Source organism: Zosterops lateralis (assembly GCF_965231275.1).
Source record: "Zosterops lateralis genome assembly, chromosome: 13".
NCBI lineage: Eukaryota > Metazoa > Chordata > Aves > Passeriformes > Zosteropidae > Zosterops > Zosterops lateralis.
This window is the reverse complement of record NC_139773.1, coordinates 17,904,740-17,924,042: the sequence shown is the minus strand read 5'-3', so window position 1 is coordinate 17,924,042 and position 19,303 is coordinate 17,904,740. Positions and strand designations below refer to the sequence as shown.

At 39.1% G+C, this 19,303-nt stretch overlaps 1 protein-coding gene across 3 annotated transcripts; it reads right to left on the bottom strand.

Annotated features, from left to right (window-relative positions):
* Nucleotides 1–166: 166 nt before the first annotated feature.
* On the bottom strand, nt 167–19,230 carry CLPX (caseinolytic mitochondrial matrix peptidase chaperone subunit X). 3 transcript variants are annotated; one of them, XM_083871258.1, is made up of 14 exons: nt 19,084–19,230; nt 15,248–15,408; nt 13,773–13,890; nt 9,243–9,397; nt 8,286–8,445; nt 7,057–7,098; nt 6,406–6,582; nt 5,093–5,257; nt 4,707–4,795; nt 4,018–4,182; nt 3,092–3,391; nt 2,863–2,955; nt 2,467–2,623; nt 167–1,468 (listed from the first exon to the last, which is right to left on the bottom strand). In XM_083871258.1, exons 1-13 carry the CDS (start codon nt 19,151–19,153, stop codon nt 2,513–2,515), a joined length of 1,806 nt encoding a protein of 601 aa, XP_083727384.1. In that variant the 5' UTR covers nt 19,154–19,230; the 3' UTR covers nt 167–1,468; nt 2,467–2,512. The 3 variants fall into 3 exon arrangements, with proteins under 3 accessions (XP_083727384.1, XP_083727382.1, XP_083727383.1); XM_083871256.1 differs by having other exon boundaries at nt 2,517–2,623; XM_083871257.1 differs by lacking the exon at nt 7,057–7,098 and having other exon boundaries at nt 2,517–2,623.
* Between the last annotated feature and the right edge of the window lie 73 nt (nt 19,231–19,303).

The following is a 19,303-nucleotide window of genomic DNA, read 5'->3' as shown; positions in this document are numbered from 1 at the left end:
CCTGAAAAAAATCTGAAATCCCACGGGCCCTATCTGTTGCACCTGGCTACAACTGCATGTCACACTGCTGCTAGGGAAGAACACAAGTATTACATAAAATTTACATTACAAAAATAGGGTCCATAGGTTTTTGGTAACCTTTCCTGTCCTAAAACATCCACTAGACTGAAAAGAAGGATGAAAGTTTTATTTAAATAGTGTGAATTAAAGTTTTAGGGAAACTCAAGTCCACATTTTCACCGAAGGACAAAACAAATTGTAAGCAACAATTTTAATTCCTGAAACAAATCAAAAACATACAGGTCCTTTAGTGTTTTTACAAAGACTTTCCTAAAGGATTTGATTAATTTTGGTGGAGAACAGAAGAGGGAGGATTGCTTGCTGTGAGACTAAAAATCAAAGACAAACCCACAAGATGCAATACTAGCATTTGAGAATATAACTTAAAAAGCACTGTCCTGTGAACAATCACTACTGATTACAGCAAAAATATTATACATTTACTTCTTTCATCTCTTAACATTATAAGATAGGTTGGGCAAATACCTGGCACCAAAAAATTGATGCATGATAGTTCCAATATGTTAAACAAAATGTACTATATTAGAACATTAATATTTAAAAATTTATGGCGACTTCTCATCCAAATTTAGATGGTTTTACTGCTTCCTAGGAATCTTGTTTACCCCTCTAGAAAGCCAGCAAATAACTGAATTCACCTTCTTTCACAGCATCCAAGGTGGTCTAAAGTTCCCAATGGAGACGTGAAGGGTATCATTAGATATTCAAATTACTGTAACAAACCAGTGTCACATTTCAGCAGAATCTCCCAGCAGTGTCACAAAGCATGTCCCAGTTTTTCCGAAAGGGCTTTTTTACCCCCACCAATGTAACAAATCACTCCAGCACCTGCTGGGTTTCACACACCAGCAGGACTCTAACACTGACCTGAACAAAACCCCCCCTGTGAGCCGTACCAGGAGCTAAGATAGTTTACTCACCCTCTACTAATTATTAATTTTAAATTTCCCGTTTGTAGAGTAACATTATTGTTAAATCTAACTATTGGCAGCACCTGCGCTGCTGGTTTAGTTTCTGGCAAGGGCAGTGCAGGTGCTGCTGCATTTTGCTATACATTTTAATTGAACAAGTGTAATATACAATTGGTATTTGAACATTATGCCATCCCAGTCCACACTCTGTCCGTCAAATCAATGTGATGCTGCAATAAAATACACGATCTGATTTAGCTAATGAAATTCCTCATCACGCATTGTATCCGAGAGATCCGGTGCCTTTAGGATCGGGCTGGAGCCAGAGGCAATCGTAAGGAAAGAACCGAGTGAGCTTTTTTGCAGGTGAGAGTTCTGACAGTGTTTAATGGTTTGCAGCATCTGCCTGTCGAGGCCAGCCTTCCTCCTCCACTCCAGAGTCATACTCCTCTTCTGATGAATCCTTGGTGGGAGCCCTAGGATTGAAAGGAATGATCAGAGACCTTAGACATAGAGGGGGAAAAAAAAACAAACAAGAGACACTTTCCATGGCTTCTGACAAACATGCACATGCACAGTGCTCCATGACAAATGTTCTGACTTTTTGATCTGGAAATGCTGCTGTGCACATTTGCAGTGCCACCAGCACACAGGCTCATTAACTGAATTCAATTAACCTTCTGATTTTCAGTAAGTTGTTCGATTTAATCGATAAATTTAGTATTTCTGGTGCTGTACAAAATCACATCAAGCAACCATCAGTGTAATGCTTTTCACTCCCTCCAACAACACAAGGCCGAGCCAAGCTTCAGCAGAGACAAGGTGCTGAAATAAATAAATGTACCTTAGTGGAGAATGCCACTCCAACATTGCCAGTGATAGAAACCAAGACACAGTTCCTAAATTTCACACCTGAAATTTAGGAACTAATTTTTAAACCAGTTTTAACCTGACCCATTATCTTACAATTCCATCCTTTGGTCACTGAAATTGTTGGATTTTTTTTTTTTTTTAGATGCAGATCTGCCCAGTGTTTTCAACATTCCACATAATTACCATACTCTTTACAACATTAAATTGATTATTTTTACAAGAGTTCAGCAAGTCAACAGATGTGCTTTTGTGGCTCTCCACTGCTGAAAGAATAATGTAGAAAACTGTTGCAGACTGGAACTTGTACCAAAACCCCCCGTATCAGTGGTAAGAAGAAAGAAAGTTTCATTTCAGAGATTGCAATGCAGTCAAACTGAATTTCAAATTTTTACTGTTAAAATTTACTTTCATTTCTACAGGTATACACACACAAAAGTAACTTCACATATGTTTATTTTAAAATTTCTGTTTAAAAACTAAAGCAATACAAATCCAAAGTCTCTAGGACAGAACAAGCACTAATTCAGCTGCGTACAATATACAGAGCATTGAGTCTTTTTTAGGTTGTGTGCATGGATTTGTGTTTATTCCATCAGAATACCTGTCTAGTTGTATTACTGGTCTGTTCTGCTACTTCTGTTACGGTTTTACCTAATGTATCCTGGCTCTTTTTTGCCTTCTACAACATCTTTGTCAACTTCCACACATACGATGTCAGAATTGGGCACTTCAAACATGGGCTCCAGCAGCAGCTTTTCCTACAAGAAAATGGGAGAGAAAAGTATTTCTGAATGCCTTCTTCTACATAAAAAGTGATTTTTCAGAGCTAGAGAGTCATGTTGGAAGAACTCTGAATACTGACAGCATTAGAAAGACTTATTGTATCCATCTAAGGGCCAGAATTAAGTGTGATTTTCACTGGAAACGGTCACAATTAGGTCCATACACACAAATCCAGGAAGCTTCATTTATTGTTTATCAGACTTAATTTACTCACCATTATAGATCGAAGACCTCTGGCACCAGTTTTTCTGTCCAGGGCCAGTCTGGCTATAGCCTTCAATGCATCTTCAGTTACATTTAATTCACACTACATAGAGAAAAAAATGGGAAGTCCAGTTACTGACTTCATTTATAACTCGGTGTGTTTGAGTACAAGCATTACTGAAAACACCACTGTATCTATAAACATGAACACCAAAGAATCATCAAATAAAAACTCAAACCTTATCCATGCTGAACAGTGCCTGGTACTGAGGGACCACAGCGTTCCGCGGCTCCGTGAGAATCCGTACGAGGGTTTTCTCATCCAGGCTGTGCAGGGGAACCACAACAGGCAAACGTCCCACAAATTCAGGAATCATCCCAAACTCGATGAGGTCCCTGGCCTCCACATGGCGCAGCAAACGATCCTTCTCCTCAATATCTTCCTGTGGGTCAGACTCTCCACTGATGTTGGCAAGATCAGCTGCTGCTGCAGCCCTTCTGCCTTTCCCCATGTTAGATGGTGTGCCAAATCCTAGGTACTGCAAGACAAACATGTTCTGCTTAGAGAACTGTAATAACTGAGTTTTCTCGATGTAAATAAATCACTTTGTATGAGTATTAAAAAATCTGCAGTGACTGATTGTGTCATTATGTACTAAGTCGAGCTCAAGAAACTACTTAGAGTAAAATTAGATCCCTTGCATACAATCAGTTTCTTATAAAATTGAATTTCCTCAGTGAAGCATTAATACATCAGTACAAGAGCAATTTTTTCTTAAAATAAAGAAGGTTATCATCAACATGTTCTGGTCATTTTACAAGTACCAGTGACACTTCATAATTAAAGCAAATGCAGGCAATTTTGCTTACATGGGAAGCTACATGAATTACATGAACAACATCTAGAATTTCAGTCACTCCTTTAGTGCTAGAGACAGGGAGCACATTTTGTCAGAATGCTACAGCCAGAACCCTGTCCCCAGACACTAATCTACAAAACAGTGAACTGCAGAACCAAGAATTTTAAGATGATGATGGCTTTTAGCACCATTTGCTGAAATAAAGAAATTTAGTATGTTTACAAATACAGCAAGACCTGTAAAATCAATATTGCAAACAGTAATCAAGATGATTTTTCAGCCCAGATACAGCCTGATTCACTCACTTTTTCATTTTTCCTCCTGCTGATAATTCTGTCAAGACCATTAAAAGCACCAGAAGCTACAAACAGGATGTTTGTTGTGTCAACCTGCACCGTTTCTCCACGTAGTTTCCGAGAATTCTTTTCTGGAACGTTTACTATTGTGCCTTCAAGTAATTTTAACAAGCCCTAAGAGGGAAAGAAGAAATAAGCAATAAAAAATTTCCATTGTGTAGCATCATGTAAAACACCACACCATGGTATGTTCATTTTCACAAATATACTTGTATTTTTTGCTCTTTTATGCTTTTATATTAACAGTAAGTGTCAAAAAAATTCAGTTTGCCCTATAAGACAATCCCACTCAAGGATAAAAATGTTCCCTTAATGTGGCTCCCATGCACTTTATGCATATAATGATTAGCTGCTTTAAGAGCTTTGTTTAAATGGGAAATGTTACCTGTCCTTGCCTACATTATGAACTGGCTGTCTGAATGCTACAAAGACATTTTTGAACTGTTTCCACAAGGATGCCTCAAACTGCCTTTGAGATTATGTTTTTTAATGAAGTCAAGAGGAAAGATGTGTCTTTTGAAGGTGAATAATTAAGGAACTGAAGAACTATGACTCCATACATTCCCATGCTGTTTGACATGACAGGATCCTACGTTCTGTTCACTCAGGAAGTGAAATCACTCCATGGAAGTATTTACCTGTTGAACACCTTCTCCCCCAACATCCCGTAACTGATGGATACCAGGAACACTGCCAATCTTATCTACTTCATCCAGAAAAACAATTCCTGTAGTTAAAGAAAATGGGTTAGAAGACACTACTTTTAAAGAGAAGCAAGATTTTACAGAGAATAATAAGATTTGAGAGAACAGCAGTCTGTCCTATTTCCATGTGCATTTTTGTCCAATTATGGACAAAAACAAAACTATAAGATACACATTGAGCTCTTTTCAGGTTTATTCTATCTGACTTAAACTTTGGGTACATGCAGCAGGAATACCAATTTCAGGAATAGTGGTGGTCTCAAAAACTTAGAGCACTTCATCAAAATTAGCAGTCTCTGAAACACACATTAAAAGTTTACCTTGCTGTGCTTTTTCTACATTGTAGTTGGCATCTTGCAGGAGTTTTGCAATGACAGATTCAATATCCTCCCCAACATAACCAGCTTGAGTCAAGGTGGTGCAATCACAGATAGCAAAAGGGACATCTAGGCATTTAGCCAGAGTCTGAGCCAGCAAGGTTTTACCTGGGAGAATAAAAGCTGCATGTTAGAACTGCCACACGTTTCTCTCAGAGCACACAAATCCAAGTACTTGGACAAGGACTTTAACAAGGGTGTGTAGGGATAGAACAAGGGGGAATGGCTTTAAATTGAAAGAGGGTGTGTTTAGATGAGATATTGGGAAGAAATCCTTTTATGTGAGGGTGGGGAGGCCCTGGCAGAGGGTGCCCAGAGAAGCTGTGGCTGCCCCTGGATCCCTGGAAGTGTTTAAGGCCAGGTTGGACAGGGCTTGGAACAACCTTGGATAGTGGAAGGTGTCCCTGCCCATGGCAGGGGTGGAATGAGAGGAGCTTTAATGTACCCTCCAACCCAAACCATTCAAGGATTGACCACAGGATCATCATTACTCTTATCAGACATTCTGAATCATACCAGCATCTTAATATAAGAATGGAGATAGCTTTCATAAGCAGTGGTTTTTACATTGGCAGGCTGTATTTCTGGTTTTAGTTTTTTTAATACACATTTAAGGCAGCTTGAAATGCGTACAGTATTACAAAATGTCACACAATATAAAAACCATAATACATGTACTTGCAGAGTTTAAAGATTAAATAAATCAGTAGTCCTTTGCAGACACTCAGGGTGCAGTGCAAAGTCCAATTGCTCCTGCTTTGAAGTTGGGAAGAAACAGAATTAAAATATTGTTTAGTGAATGTTCTCCCAAAAAGTCTGTAAAATGCCATCACTTCAGCACAAACACTCCCAAGTCTTATAAATATACAAAATAATCTCTCTTTCCAATCCCCGGCAACTAATCTGTCCCAGAGGTGAAACAGCACTAACTGCAGCATCTCAGCTTGCCAGCTAAAGCAGAGAAACTATAAATGCATTTTATTTCAGCTTAGTCCAAGTGGCATCTTTTATTCAGTCAGTAAATATAGGCATTAAAAAAACAAAAAAAGAAAACCACACAACTACAGCTCATTCCTTTTTAAGGCCACTTGCTCAGCATGTTAACATGACATGAAAGCACTGGAACGCAAATTTGAAATTCACAGTTTAGGGTTTTTTTAATAAACCAAATCTGAATAATCACAGGAGAGGAAAATCACTCATTAACAACAAATTCCATGAAAAATAGGACACCTATGAAACATGCAGCTGTATACCTGATCCCGTTGGTCCAAGCAGCAAAATATTACTTTTTTCAAGTTTAATGTCATCATTGGATGAATCTAGTACTTCTCCTCCCCGTTTTTCCTGAGGTATCTGCTGGTTCATTTGTTGCTGCATTGATGCTCCCAAAGCATTCCCATGTGGACTGATTCCAGCAATCTGCAGGAGTTCTGAAGAGAACAAAAAAAGCACTGTTTGAGCACCAACAAGGACTGTCACTACCTTAAACACACAATAACTGCTTGGTTCTTCTGCAAACCTAGAATTCTCTCTGTACTGAGGCTTACAGAGAGGAAAGCAACAGAAATACAGCACAATTATTATACAAACAGGAATACCAATCATACTTTTGCAGAGGCATATAGGAAAAGAATTTCCAGTGGCACAGTAGATTACCTAAAGGTATTCCTCTATATTAAAAAGCAAATTTTCAGTCCTTGCAGATTTGCTCATTTTTACTGTAATTTCTTTTACTTTTTTTTAACATATGAGAAGAAATAAACTCAAGCTGTTGATTTCCATGATGAAGATGTACAAGCACTGGACTTCACCCAACATTTCAAACTAGCAGTCACTAAAAGACTCTTCTCCATGTCACAAAAGTAGGTATTGCAGAGGAGGACATGAGGAGAGGGTTCACTTACTTGTAAATCTGTACTCATCCTCCCGTCTTCTGATTTCTAATTCTAAGAGAGAGGATGAAAACAGTCATAAAAAAGTAAGTTTATAAAAGCTTATAAATTCTCCACCTCTTGCCCTCTTCTGAATACATCTCATCGCTGTCTGTGAATGTATTTCTAACAAGTAAACCCCACAAGAGCTATTTTTATTGCTGTCAAAATTAACCCAAAACCCAAATTGCATGTTTTTAAAATGCCAGCAAGCTATCTACTTCTAAAAACAACAACAACCACCTATTACCTCTAATTAGATTTTCACTATAAAACCAATTATAGAAGGGGAAAAAAAGATGCAATAACAATTTTGAAGAGGCTTCCTTAAACTCTCCCTGAGTGTTACAGTGTAAGACTTTGTTGTAAGACAGAATTCTGAAATACGTAAACATTTACTGTGAGTCTCTGGGTATGGACCATGGTATCTCCCTGTGGAGGGTCAGGACCTTCCTGATGCCAGGTACACAACTGCTCTCTTACCATTACCAGAGCAGTGCTACTAATGTTCCCTCCTCATTTAAAAGACTTAATTATGCTAATTCAAAAAGACAAATAAGATTTCTGTGGTAACTTTTGCAAGACAGAACAAAACACCTTAAAAAAAACAAACCACCCAAGGTACAAGTTGAGTCTGAGATAGTAACTTAATCCAACTTCTAAAAATAAATTAGATCAACATAGCTACACACTTACTCAGCAGCAAAAGTACTGCCAGGAGTAACTCCATCTATACCTGCTAGATATGGAACAATACTGTGGTGACCAGCAGATGCTGCCAGCAGGAGCAAGGGAAGTTAGAAATCCAAGCACCCATCAATTTGCAGCACCTATGCAAAATATCACCTTCCTAATCTGCATTGTTGCTTGCAGATTAAGCAGCAGATTGACCGTTAAGTAGTAAATGAGATTAGAAAGAAAAAAATCAGGAGACTCACTTTAGAAAGTTAAAGGAGAATACCCCTTAGTATCTATCAGTGAAAAGGGCTAAGCATTAACATAGTGAGCACCATAAACTTTCTGATTACCATTTAAATAAAGCACAGAAGTTCACAGTGAAAATTGTATTTAGTAGAAATTATTATAGATCATCTCAATTATAGACTATCTACTGTTAGGGTAAAACCCTTCTTAGATTTCTTAAGTTAGGGCCCTGAAATGGTAATTTATTTGACCAGAAAAATACCAAATATTATACAAACCTCTTGGTGTTAAAGAAGTCTGTTTCTCAACTTCTGCTTGCTGTCTCAGGTTAGATGGGATATTATTGTAGATTCTTTTGTAATGATTATACACAGCAACTGAAAGCACCTTCTTTGCAAAACACTGACCAACAACATATTTGTCGAGGTAGTTGTAAATCTGAAAAATAGCTTAATCTTAGTAACACTTCTAAATCATCTTGCAGCAGGAAAAGGAAAAATAAGTATATTGTGCCAAAGATGGACTTTGGTCGGAATCATTACAGACCTGAGAAAGAGAAACTAACATCTAAAAGAAAAAACATATTCCTGTTGATAAGTTTACTTTAAAAACATGGTGCTTACACACTCATATTGTGTCTGTCAGTTCTGCCCTACTAATATGTGAGCCCATTGCAGGTTTTCACCCAAATTTTCAAGAGGAACAGAAATTTTAAGAACACTTATTTCCTTAAAAGAGGCATATCAAGGAGCTGTGTGCAGGTTCAGAAACCATGACAGTCCACCAGGAACTGAGAAACATAAAAGGCTTTCTCACTCATCTCCAGAGTGAAACCAAATGACTTCAGAAGGACCACAGCCACAAGTTAATCAGCTACAGCTCTCACCCAAACCCACTAAACAAAAGGCTCTGCAGCTACAGAAAGAAGCTGCTAAAATAAGGATACAGAATGCAAGGCCATAGTGAGAAAGAAAAGTTACTATGGCTGGTGATGGCTGAGGCCAGCCTCAAGGTCACAGGAGAAAATGAAGTCACAAGACAAAGAGGAAAACAAGCTCCAATACCTTTATTGGATCTACTTGTTCCCTTCATCAGTGCCCTGCTGGGTCACACAGCTCACAAAGGTTTAATCTTGAGCTAATCATCTTTATTGTTTGCTGCTTTGCCCCAGCAGCACGGGAAGCATTTCTCCAAGCTGCAACACAAGGGGACTCTGAGTGGGATTAAGAACATACCTTCTTCGGTGGAGGTGGTGGCTTCTGCTGGAATGCCAATTTCACAGCTTCTGCTGCTGACTCGGGCTCTTTAATGATGCTCTTTTTTGTGTCTGCCTCTGACAGGACCACAAAAAAGTGGTGACACTTTTCACACTTCACAAACCGGGTGGAAGCTGCAGAAAAAGTCAAACAAAACAGTAAGAGGAATTGCTTCTGTCCACGTTCATCACACAGGACAAGCACTTGTAAGACAGCACAGCCACTGTGTGTTTACACAACACTTCTCACCTGCTCACCTTAGAACATTTAAAAGCTACTATTGGCCTATGAAATTTGACATAAAGGGAATACAATTTTCATCCCAAAAATCAGAATGCTGGGCAGCAACCAGACAATGGATTAAACACAAAGCTCTTTTTGATACTTATCCAGTAGCACCACACACAGGAGAAGACACTTTACACTTCTGAGATAGACAAAATTAATGAAAAGATTTTTAGCTATGCAGGTAATGTTCCTAACTCTCAAACTGACAGCAAAATAAAATATTGTGGTTAGGCACAGATTAAAGTGCAGGGAAGAAGTCTAGAATATCAAAGACAGCATTACAGGAGGGCTCTGGCAGCTCCTGCTCTCTGCATCCCACTGGCTTTGGAACAGTGTGGATCAGGACAGAGCACAGGGGGGTCACCCAGAGGGCTCCTCCCAACAAGAGGCAGCTGTGGTATGCAACAGACCATCAGGACTTTGATGTTTTGCAAGATCTTCTGCTTATTTATTTTTACTGTCAAGACTAGAACAAATTTCTTTCGAATTCCAAAAGCTAAACCCTCCTACCCCTGACTTTGTGAACTATGTCTCAAGAAATCTGCAAAGGTTGGTTTCATAAGGCTGAAAATGAGAACCTGCATTTCTTCTCTTATCCTCAGGCAAAGCAAAGTTGAAATAATAAAAACAGACAGTAGGGAAGAATAATAAAAGTAATTCAGAATAGATCCTTTCTAGCCATATTACTATGCTACTAAATGCAAATCACAAGCAATAGGATAGACTGAAAGGAAATATACTAGTAATGTATTTATTTCGAAGTAAAGTAAATGTAGAAAAACAACCCTGTGAAAACTTAAATGCCAGAACTTCTGAAATCATAAAAGGTTTTTAGCAAATGGCTTGAACACTGTAGCACCAGCTGACTGTAACAACACCCTCTAGCAATAAACAAGCTGCTTATTTATAACTTGTCTCCCACAGGACTGGCATCAGCAAAAGAGGAGTGGGTGGGGCTTTTCTTGCCATTAATCCCACCTTTTACCTGGATAAGCAAGACCAACAGATTACTTTAAGAATGTAGAAACTCATACTGTGACCAGCACAGCTTTATTAACTTTACTTCAAAGAAATTCTGTGTAACAGCCAGAAAAGTTCTCCTGGCAACCTTCCAAATTACTGTTATCTGCCACATGGGAATGTGATGGAAATCCACTTGCACAAACCCATTGCTCTTACCCAACTATTATTTAGCAACAATATTGTAAGGGGGGGGGGCGGGGAAATCAACCCAACCTTTCTCCCAGGGCTCACTCAAAAATCTGATCTTCATGATGACTACAGTGCTATGAGGCTGTTCTCCATTTTACAAAGTTTATTTAGGATAGAGTAGCCATGAGAATAGTTGTTCCCTTCATAGATCCACATGAATGATTTAAAAACCCCAGAAAATAAGGAATGGGCTGTAAGAGTACTATTTGAGCATCTTTAAAACTTCACTAAAAGAAAAATGAGCACACAACTGAGTTGCAGGCAACTTTGCTAATCCTAAATACTGGCATGTTTTTGTATGTTCTTTTAGCAAACACATAAAAGCACAACAAAGAATATCCATGTCCAAGTACCTCCCTGTCATTAAGATGTCTGCAAATATTTACAGAGTGCCAAAATGCAAGTGCTGGTTTTAATCAGACAACATTGCCACAGAGGCTGCATTAGCAAAGGTGTGTGTGAGCTCACCTTGCCAAAAAGGAATGCCAGGTTTTTACAAAACATACAGGAAATAGAAACAACCAGGGGATTAAACTCAAAAATAGTTGTAGGGTTGAGATAATGAGTTACTATCAAAGTGCTTTAAGGTTAAAAAAAAAAAAACAAATCAGGAAAAAGAAAGCAGAGAAGCTTCTGAGTATGTACAGCAGCAGGGAAGTGATAGTTTGGAGGATGGAGTAACCTGATGGCATCGGGTGGAGACAGTAAAAGCAGCATCCAGATAAGGCCTCTTATGTCAATCAGCTTTACAGCTATTGGATTTCACTCCACATCTGAGGATCAAGTCTTATTTCATTGATCACAGACTCTCCTCATAGACTTTCACAACCCAAAACCCAAAACAATACAGGAACTGCTGAGAAAGGAGGTCACAGCAAAATGACTTTTTGTTTGCCTCATATTTTCCCTTCATTGTTAATTACTGGAAAACCATTGCCAAGCAAATCTTTCTGCAAGATTTGCAGATACAAAGTGATGCTCCATCAAAAACAAACTCCACTGGAAAACCAGCCTGTCACACTGCCATTCAGTGGCAATTAATTTTCTAATGAACATGGCTTTTATTCAGTATTTTGTTTCCCTACTTCTCCCAAAATGACTGAAAATCTAATATTTAAACTAAAACAAATGCTAATTGCATGTTTTCCTTTGGTTTTAGATATTTATTTAAGGCTCTGCAGGTTGGCAATTCAAACCAGAACTGTGCAAATTCATCATTTTTCCTGACTAAGCAACAACAAAGGCTTATCCAAAAAAATCAAGTTACAGTAGGCTTAATACAACTTGCAAACCATTCATTTTGGGCAGAGTGGGACAGATTTATTTTTCTTAGTTTTCGTTTTCTTTTTTCAAATAAATTTAAAGATAATTAAAACTTCTGTTTTCCAGCTGCTTTATAGAGTGGTTGGGAAGCAGTTAAATTAACAGATTAAACCAGAATAACACAGGTCCAGAACAAACTTCACCAGGACTCACAGGAACTTTGGAAAAAAGCTGATTTTCAGTCCCAAGCTGTTTACAGAACCTGTGTTATTCTGATGCTGCAGCTCAAGTGGGTTCACTACTTTGGAATTTTAGATTGCATCTATCAAGGCAGGTTCTCCCATAGTGCTGCTATGAATAAATGCTGTTCCCAAGGAAGTTTCCAGGCATGCTTAAGTGTTCCCAGCAACACTGACAAAACATTAAATCACATCTCTGCTTTCCAGGGATCGTTCTGGGACAATGCTTGAATGGTATTTCCAGATAGAAGCACAAACTGCAGTACCCAGGGAAACACACCAGTGAAGTGAGAGAGTTTCAAAAACATCTCTGCCTGCTCATGAATCATAAGAAAGTAAATGAGATTAAAAATTATTCTACTGTTTCCAACCACACCTAGTCCAGGGAGAGACCACACTGAACACCAGACAGGATAATATTTCTTAGTTCCATGAACCAGTGCCAGGTTTTGCAGAATACCTTGTTGCCTATAGTTTCAAACAAACTGGAAAAACAACCTTATTTCTGCAGGGAAAAAGGAACTGAAGACTGATCCTTTCTCTAACATAAAGAAATATACTGTTGTTATTATTATTATGTAACTGTCTTGTGATTAATGACATTTGATTGATTTAAATACTATTTTATATGAGTAGGAGCAAATAACAGCACGTCCACTCATTATTTTTGCCAGCTGTTATATTAACAACTGCTGAACACATTTATGCTGGCCCTGTCTTAAGCCTCTTAATGCACAAGTCTGATTATGACTTGATACTTCCTCCCACCAACTAACAATGGGTATTTGCTTTCTGACAAAAGTTTTTGTTTTCTAAGCTGGTCTCATTAGTGCTGAAATAAGGTATGAAATGTCTTCAAGTCTGATAGAACCTAAAGAATAAATGGCATTAATTTAGATTATACTTTAAAATAAAAATTAAAAAAAAAATCCAGGAAAACAAAAGTAGCAATTACTGCTGGAGAACAGACATTTTGGATTTTCTAGCTGGACTTTCCAGCCCACTATTTGGGATGTATTATAGCTCTGACTCTGCCATGGAGGACTGTTCTAGTAAGCCATCTGTCAGATACTAATTCCTCTGCTGGATAAGCACTTTGGTTATAGTACATGCAGGATTAAAGTTTCATTATTCAGGAAAGAAAGGACAGACATTACAAATGCACATATAGAAAGCATATACTTATAGAATAGAGATATGAAAGTATCTGTAGTTAAAATGGCTTTAAGTATAAAATGCCATGAATTATTTAAAAAATGCATATTCACAGATGCAATCTGAATTCCACTACCACATTCCCACCCATCATGGGAATGACACAAATGTACCCACAGAGACAATAAATGGCTACACCAACAAGGCCAAACTAAGCATAACAAAATTCCTGACATCATGTAATTAGGTAGGCTAACACTGAGCTATCAGGACTATGTTAAATCACAAAGTAACATCTGTGTTTATTAAAAAAAAAAAAAAAAAAAAAAAAGAAGTTTTAAGGAAAACTTACACACAAAGGTCTCCACGTGTGTGCACAAGTCCCCACACTTTGGGCAGCGCAGTTGGTTCCCTCCTTTCCCAGAGTTTCCAGAGCTTGACTTCTTACCACCACCTTCACCAACAGATTTCTGAAAGAGATTTCCAGACAATTAGCCCCGAACAATGGAGCTGGCACAGTAGGCATTTAGCAGTGTGCTTATGGAATCAAATAATTTGAATTTTGCAATGGCTGAATGACAAAGTAGCTATTGTCAGGATTGTTTTAAAGGCTGTGGAATCTTAGAAATAATGTAACAGTTTGAAGTGTTTTACATTTACTAATACATCTGCAATTCCCAAGTCTGCCAGTCTTGGATGCCCATGGAAAAGGTATTCCATATCTGCATTAGAGCTGCTTGATGGCATGAGAACAACAACAAGCTGTGTCTGTAGTGTTGTAATAGTGTCTTTTAACGTTTTAATGCCACACAAGAAAACAAATCATATTTAGAGAGTATTTTATTATCTCAGCTGCATGGATCCTAAGAGTTTCTGAAGCTACAGCTCCTCTCACTTCCTTGGCAGGGGTAGCAATCTGTGCTGAAACAAGCATTTCAAAGTGCTTGGAAATACTGCATTTTTTACTTGTATCTGTGCTTCATACTCTGACTAATACAAGTTATTATATTTTAGGAAACAACAAAATTCTCTCTTCCCATTTCTAAGGCAGTTCTTCATTTTTTAAACCTTTCTTGCCTACTCATTTCTCCTCACAACCCTTTTCAAGAAAAAAAAAAAAAAAAAACAAAAAAAACTTTTTTTTTTTTTTAATCTTCTTTATTTTTAAAAAAAGAAAAATTAATTGAACCTTCAGAACAGACCTGTGTCCCCTGGACAGTTCCTCAGGTTCACAGCACACTGTACTAAGGCAAAGTCATTGCCTGTGAACTCTCAAAATGTTATTTGCTGACTAAAGAGCAGTTTTATTCTCAGGTAATCATTTATCTGAAGAAGCTGTTTATTAACTATAATTATAGAGAATGACTAGGATAAAAATAGACTACAAATGACTAACAAGAAGTGAGCTCATGTCCTCACTGACTTGTCTTTACTTAAGACAAATCAGTTCTAAACACAGAAACATTTAAAATGTACTTTTTAAAAGTCTACTTGGGAGCACCAGGCTTTTAAAGGAGAATAGCTCTGATTACTGCTCTTTCCTGACATCCTGAAACCTGTTCTTTATGACATCCAATAAAGCTTTCAAGTGCACACTGGGCAAACAGATTCATAAAACTGGGAAAAGCATTGTGGGGTGTTTACAAGGTTTATTTCCTAAAAAAAAATCACAATATAGTTTATTTTTTCTTCACTGCCAGTTGCAGCAATTTGAAGGATTAGAAATGTCAGGAGTCAGCCAAAATTTTGAGATTTTAAGGAAAAAAATTTAAAAATTTAAGGAACATTTTATATAAAGTATTGAAACCCCCAGTTTGTGGAGATTACCTTGCTTCCATCTCCAGAACCATCCTTGCTTGCACCATCCTTTGAAGCAAAATATGCTGGTGTTTCTGAAAAGTTCCTAAGAGGAATTCGTTTTAGGAAACAAGTTTCAAAAGTCCCGAGTTTTCCTAAAACAGGGATGCGTGTACGACCACAAGTAATACCTAAAAAAAAAAAAAAAAAAAAAAAAGAAAATAAGAAAGTTAAATACTAAAAACACTCTCATTTTAATTCCATTGCCACCGAATCTCAACTGATTTACTTTAAGTGAAGTTTAAATGTTTTGGCAACACAATTCAGCCCTGAACATCCACATTTCAGTAATTCCAAGTAAATTATCTTTACCACCTTAATGTTCATCTCATTAAAAGCTGCCTGGGTTTTCCAAAAAAGATCCCAAAGTAATTCCAGGTCCTCTAACATCAGACAACTGAGAGTCCCGTTGTGGCATGAAATAGGGAACATCCCAATTATGAAACTGATCCTCAGAACGATAAACACAATCAACTCACAGCTTTTATTGTGAAATAATTCAACCCCTCCAAGAGAAACCTTTGAAGAGTCTCTTTATTATGCAAATTCAGGTGTTTCAGACTCAACGACTGCACGTCTGGATGGGGCTTTTACTTGGGAACGCCACTAAAAATTAGTTTCCAGGAATCTGAGGCACCTTTTTGGCAACAAAAACGGTGCTGAGGAAAACTGAGAAGCCGCGTCCTATTTGGCACCCAGAGAGGAGCCGGCACCGGCAAAACTCAGTGTAATCTTAACTTTGCTGAAATACCTTATTGCCAACACGGGAGAAAAAAAAAAAAAAAAAAACCCAACAAAAAAAAAAAAAAAAAAAAAAAAAAAAAAAAAAAAAAAACCAAAACACCTAACTGAGAAACTAAACAGCCTTTTCCTCCTCTTGCAACACGGGCAGGATTGCATTTCATGGCTGGGTATGATGTGAGCCGACATATGTTGTTGTGATTTCAACATCAACAACAGGCTGGAATCTGTATCTCATCTCTCGAATTTAAAGTGGCAAATTTCTCATTTGCTCTCTGGTTTTGGTAAGGACTCTGTGCCTTGCTGACAGCAGAGCTATACAGCAACAATTGCAATTACAAACTTGCTGATAACACATAATTTTATTGTTATACAGGGATGAGAGAATCCTATGGAATATCCAAAAACTCTTCAGAAAAATAAGAAAAAGTAAGAGTGGCAAAAGAGAAGCACAGCTCATTCGCTCAGAAAGAGGAAACAACAGCAACCAAGAGCTGGGAACTTAGCTGAAAGAGGATACTCTGAAAATTCACCTTGTTACTATAACAAGAAGGGAGAAAAATAAAGAAGAACCACCTAAATTTGCCAGGAAATGTCTCACAGGCCTCTGCAAAGTCACAACGAAGATGATTGTGTCAAACGAGATTTGAAGCTGGTTTATTAACTCACATGATGCTTAAGATTCCCAAACCTGAAGATGACTTGTTGCTATTTTTAACACGACTAAAAATCAATCTTTAAAAAAAACCTCTTAACAGAAGCATTGCTTCCATCTGCAAACGTGAGGGAGGAATAACAATCAATGAGCTTCCCCATTTTAAATTCCTCTGCCGAGTGCCACTGCAACACATTTTAGATTACACGGGATGAGCGATGAAAACAGCACAGAAAACTCGAAAACACTGGCTGGCTCTCAGCAGCAGTTGTGCCTTTTAACTGAATGTGCAGAGAACTCTGACGACTCCGTGTGCCAAGTGCACTTGTCGGTGCAGAATCAGCTCTGGGGAGTGTTTACAATGCAGGAGCTGTTCTGAGCAGGCTCGTTCCTCAGAGATGGTTCCTTCACTGAGATTTGGTTTAAAAATTGAGAAAAGACTCCTTAATATAAAACAAGAATCACCTCCCCTCCCTTGAACAAAACCTGAAGTCACGCACAACTTTCCTTGTAGCACGGGGAGATTTGGCCTGTGGAGAGAGGCTGAAGCTTTAACACAAAAGCTCGAACATTTTCAGTCCTCATTTTAATTCAGAGCGTTTTAGTGAGACAAAACGCACTGAGAACTGTATGTGATGAGCTATGAAACCTTACACAGCACTGAGTACTGAGCTGTGAAGACTAAACCAGGGGAAAAAAAAAATCAAACTGCTACATCAGCTTGTGGCTAAACACAAAAAGCCTCACCCCACTTATCGTGAGGTCTGAGTGGTGTTTTTTTGACAAACTATCGCCGTATAATTACACAATGAAGCAGTAAGGAAGTTATCACCGCCGCTTCCTTGTGTCAATAAGCCCAGAGGGAGATTTTCAGGGGAAATCAACATTCCAGCCCAATGTCTGCCAGCTGCCACTGACCTATCCCGGCTCTGATGAATGTTCCAGCATGTAACAGTTGGCAGGATTTGCTCACACACACCTGGCACGGCGGCTCAGGTGATTTTTATTTTTTTTTTCTGGAGCACTAAACTCAAAGGACGTGTCCCTAATGGTGCTGGCAGCAATGGAACCGACCCAGGGCGCTCGGATTTGTGCTGTTAAGAAATGACGGGAAGCTCCTTTAACACCTTATTAACCTTTAATTGATACTCGATGAAATAAATACTGACTTTTGGCCCAAGCCTGGGGGATCCTGGAGGCATCTACTGCTCAGGAAAATGACAGGGAGACTGTAACTGTCCCACATAACACTGGATTGATCACATTGATCTGTGCACTCTGAACTCTCTCAAGGTTGCACACACCAGCAACAGCAAACAAAGCACCCGGCAGAAGACGCAATTTAATATAAAAGATACACAAAAATAAGATAAATTTATTTTTTAAACAACTTCCATTGAAAGCCGATGTTTAAATAATTGTATTGCTCTATCTGCATTTTATTCTCTTTTACTCTTTTTACATGTTCTTTTAGAATCTTAGTTCTGACCAAAAACCCCACAAAATTAAAATCAACAACAAAAAAATATTTATATAATGAATTCCAAAAAGTATTTGCTTTAAAGTTGATTGTTTCAGAGGGGTTGCATAAGGCCAGACAGGCTGAGCTTGAAAAGTACAGGTTCAAACCTTTTAGCACAGGTGATATTTGAGATATAAATGTAAAACTCACCTACAAAGAGTTAAGTCACCTCTGAATGGCAGTAAATGATCTCTGACTCATCAGGCTATTGCTGAGGGCAGAGTAATTGAAAACATTGTTCCAAATGTGGCAAAATAAATATTTTTCAGCACAACTTGGGGGTGCTCTACCCAAAGCAGCACATGGTTTGTGTGCCCTCAGTACCCCCAAAAATACCATGAAAAGGATAAGTAAGGAAGAAAAGTAAATAAGGAACAGCCTCGTACAGCCCTCAACTTCCAGTGAGTAGCTGGCACAGTCTCGTCTTTCTACCAAGTTGGAAATAATTAATTTTGCTAATTAAGCCTATCTTTATGAGAAATAACTCAAGTTTAGGCGACCACAATGCTAAGCTTTTAATTAACTAAGGCAATTAAGCCATTTTTAAGCCAATTTAAGACATTTACACGCACTGTAGAGTAACACACACTGACCAACAGCTGCCGAGCATCACTTCTGCCGAAATAAACTATTCTCGCATTACATTTCCCCACAGAGAGGGCAAATTCTCCGACACTTCACACCACGTAACCCCGACTCGCACCGCGCGGGTGACACCAGCAAACGGTTAAAAGGAGGGGAAAAAAAAAAAAGGGAGGAAAGGCCGCCGCGTCCCGGCGCTGTCAGAGCGCGATAAGGGCAGCGGCGGGGCCGGGGCTCCCCTCAGGGCCGCAGGGCCCGACCCCGCCGGGCCCGCCGAGGGAAGGCGGGCGGCCGGAACGCCGTTACCTCTGCGAGCGGAGGGCAGCGTGGAGCCGAAGAGGCGGGCGGCGGCGGCGCAGCTGTGGCAGGCGGACATGGTGCAGCGGCCGCGGGCCCGGCCGGCTCCCCCCGCCGCCGACAAGGCCTCGCTGGCGGTGGCCCGGCCCCGCCCGCTCCGGTAACGCCCCCGTGACGGCGCCGCGCGTCACGGCGGGACTGCGGATCCCAGCGGGCGTCGCGCTGCGCT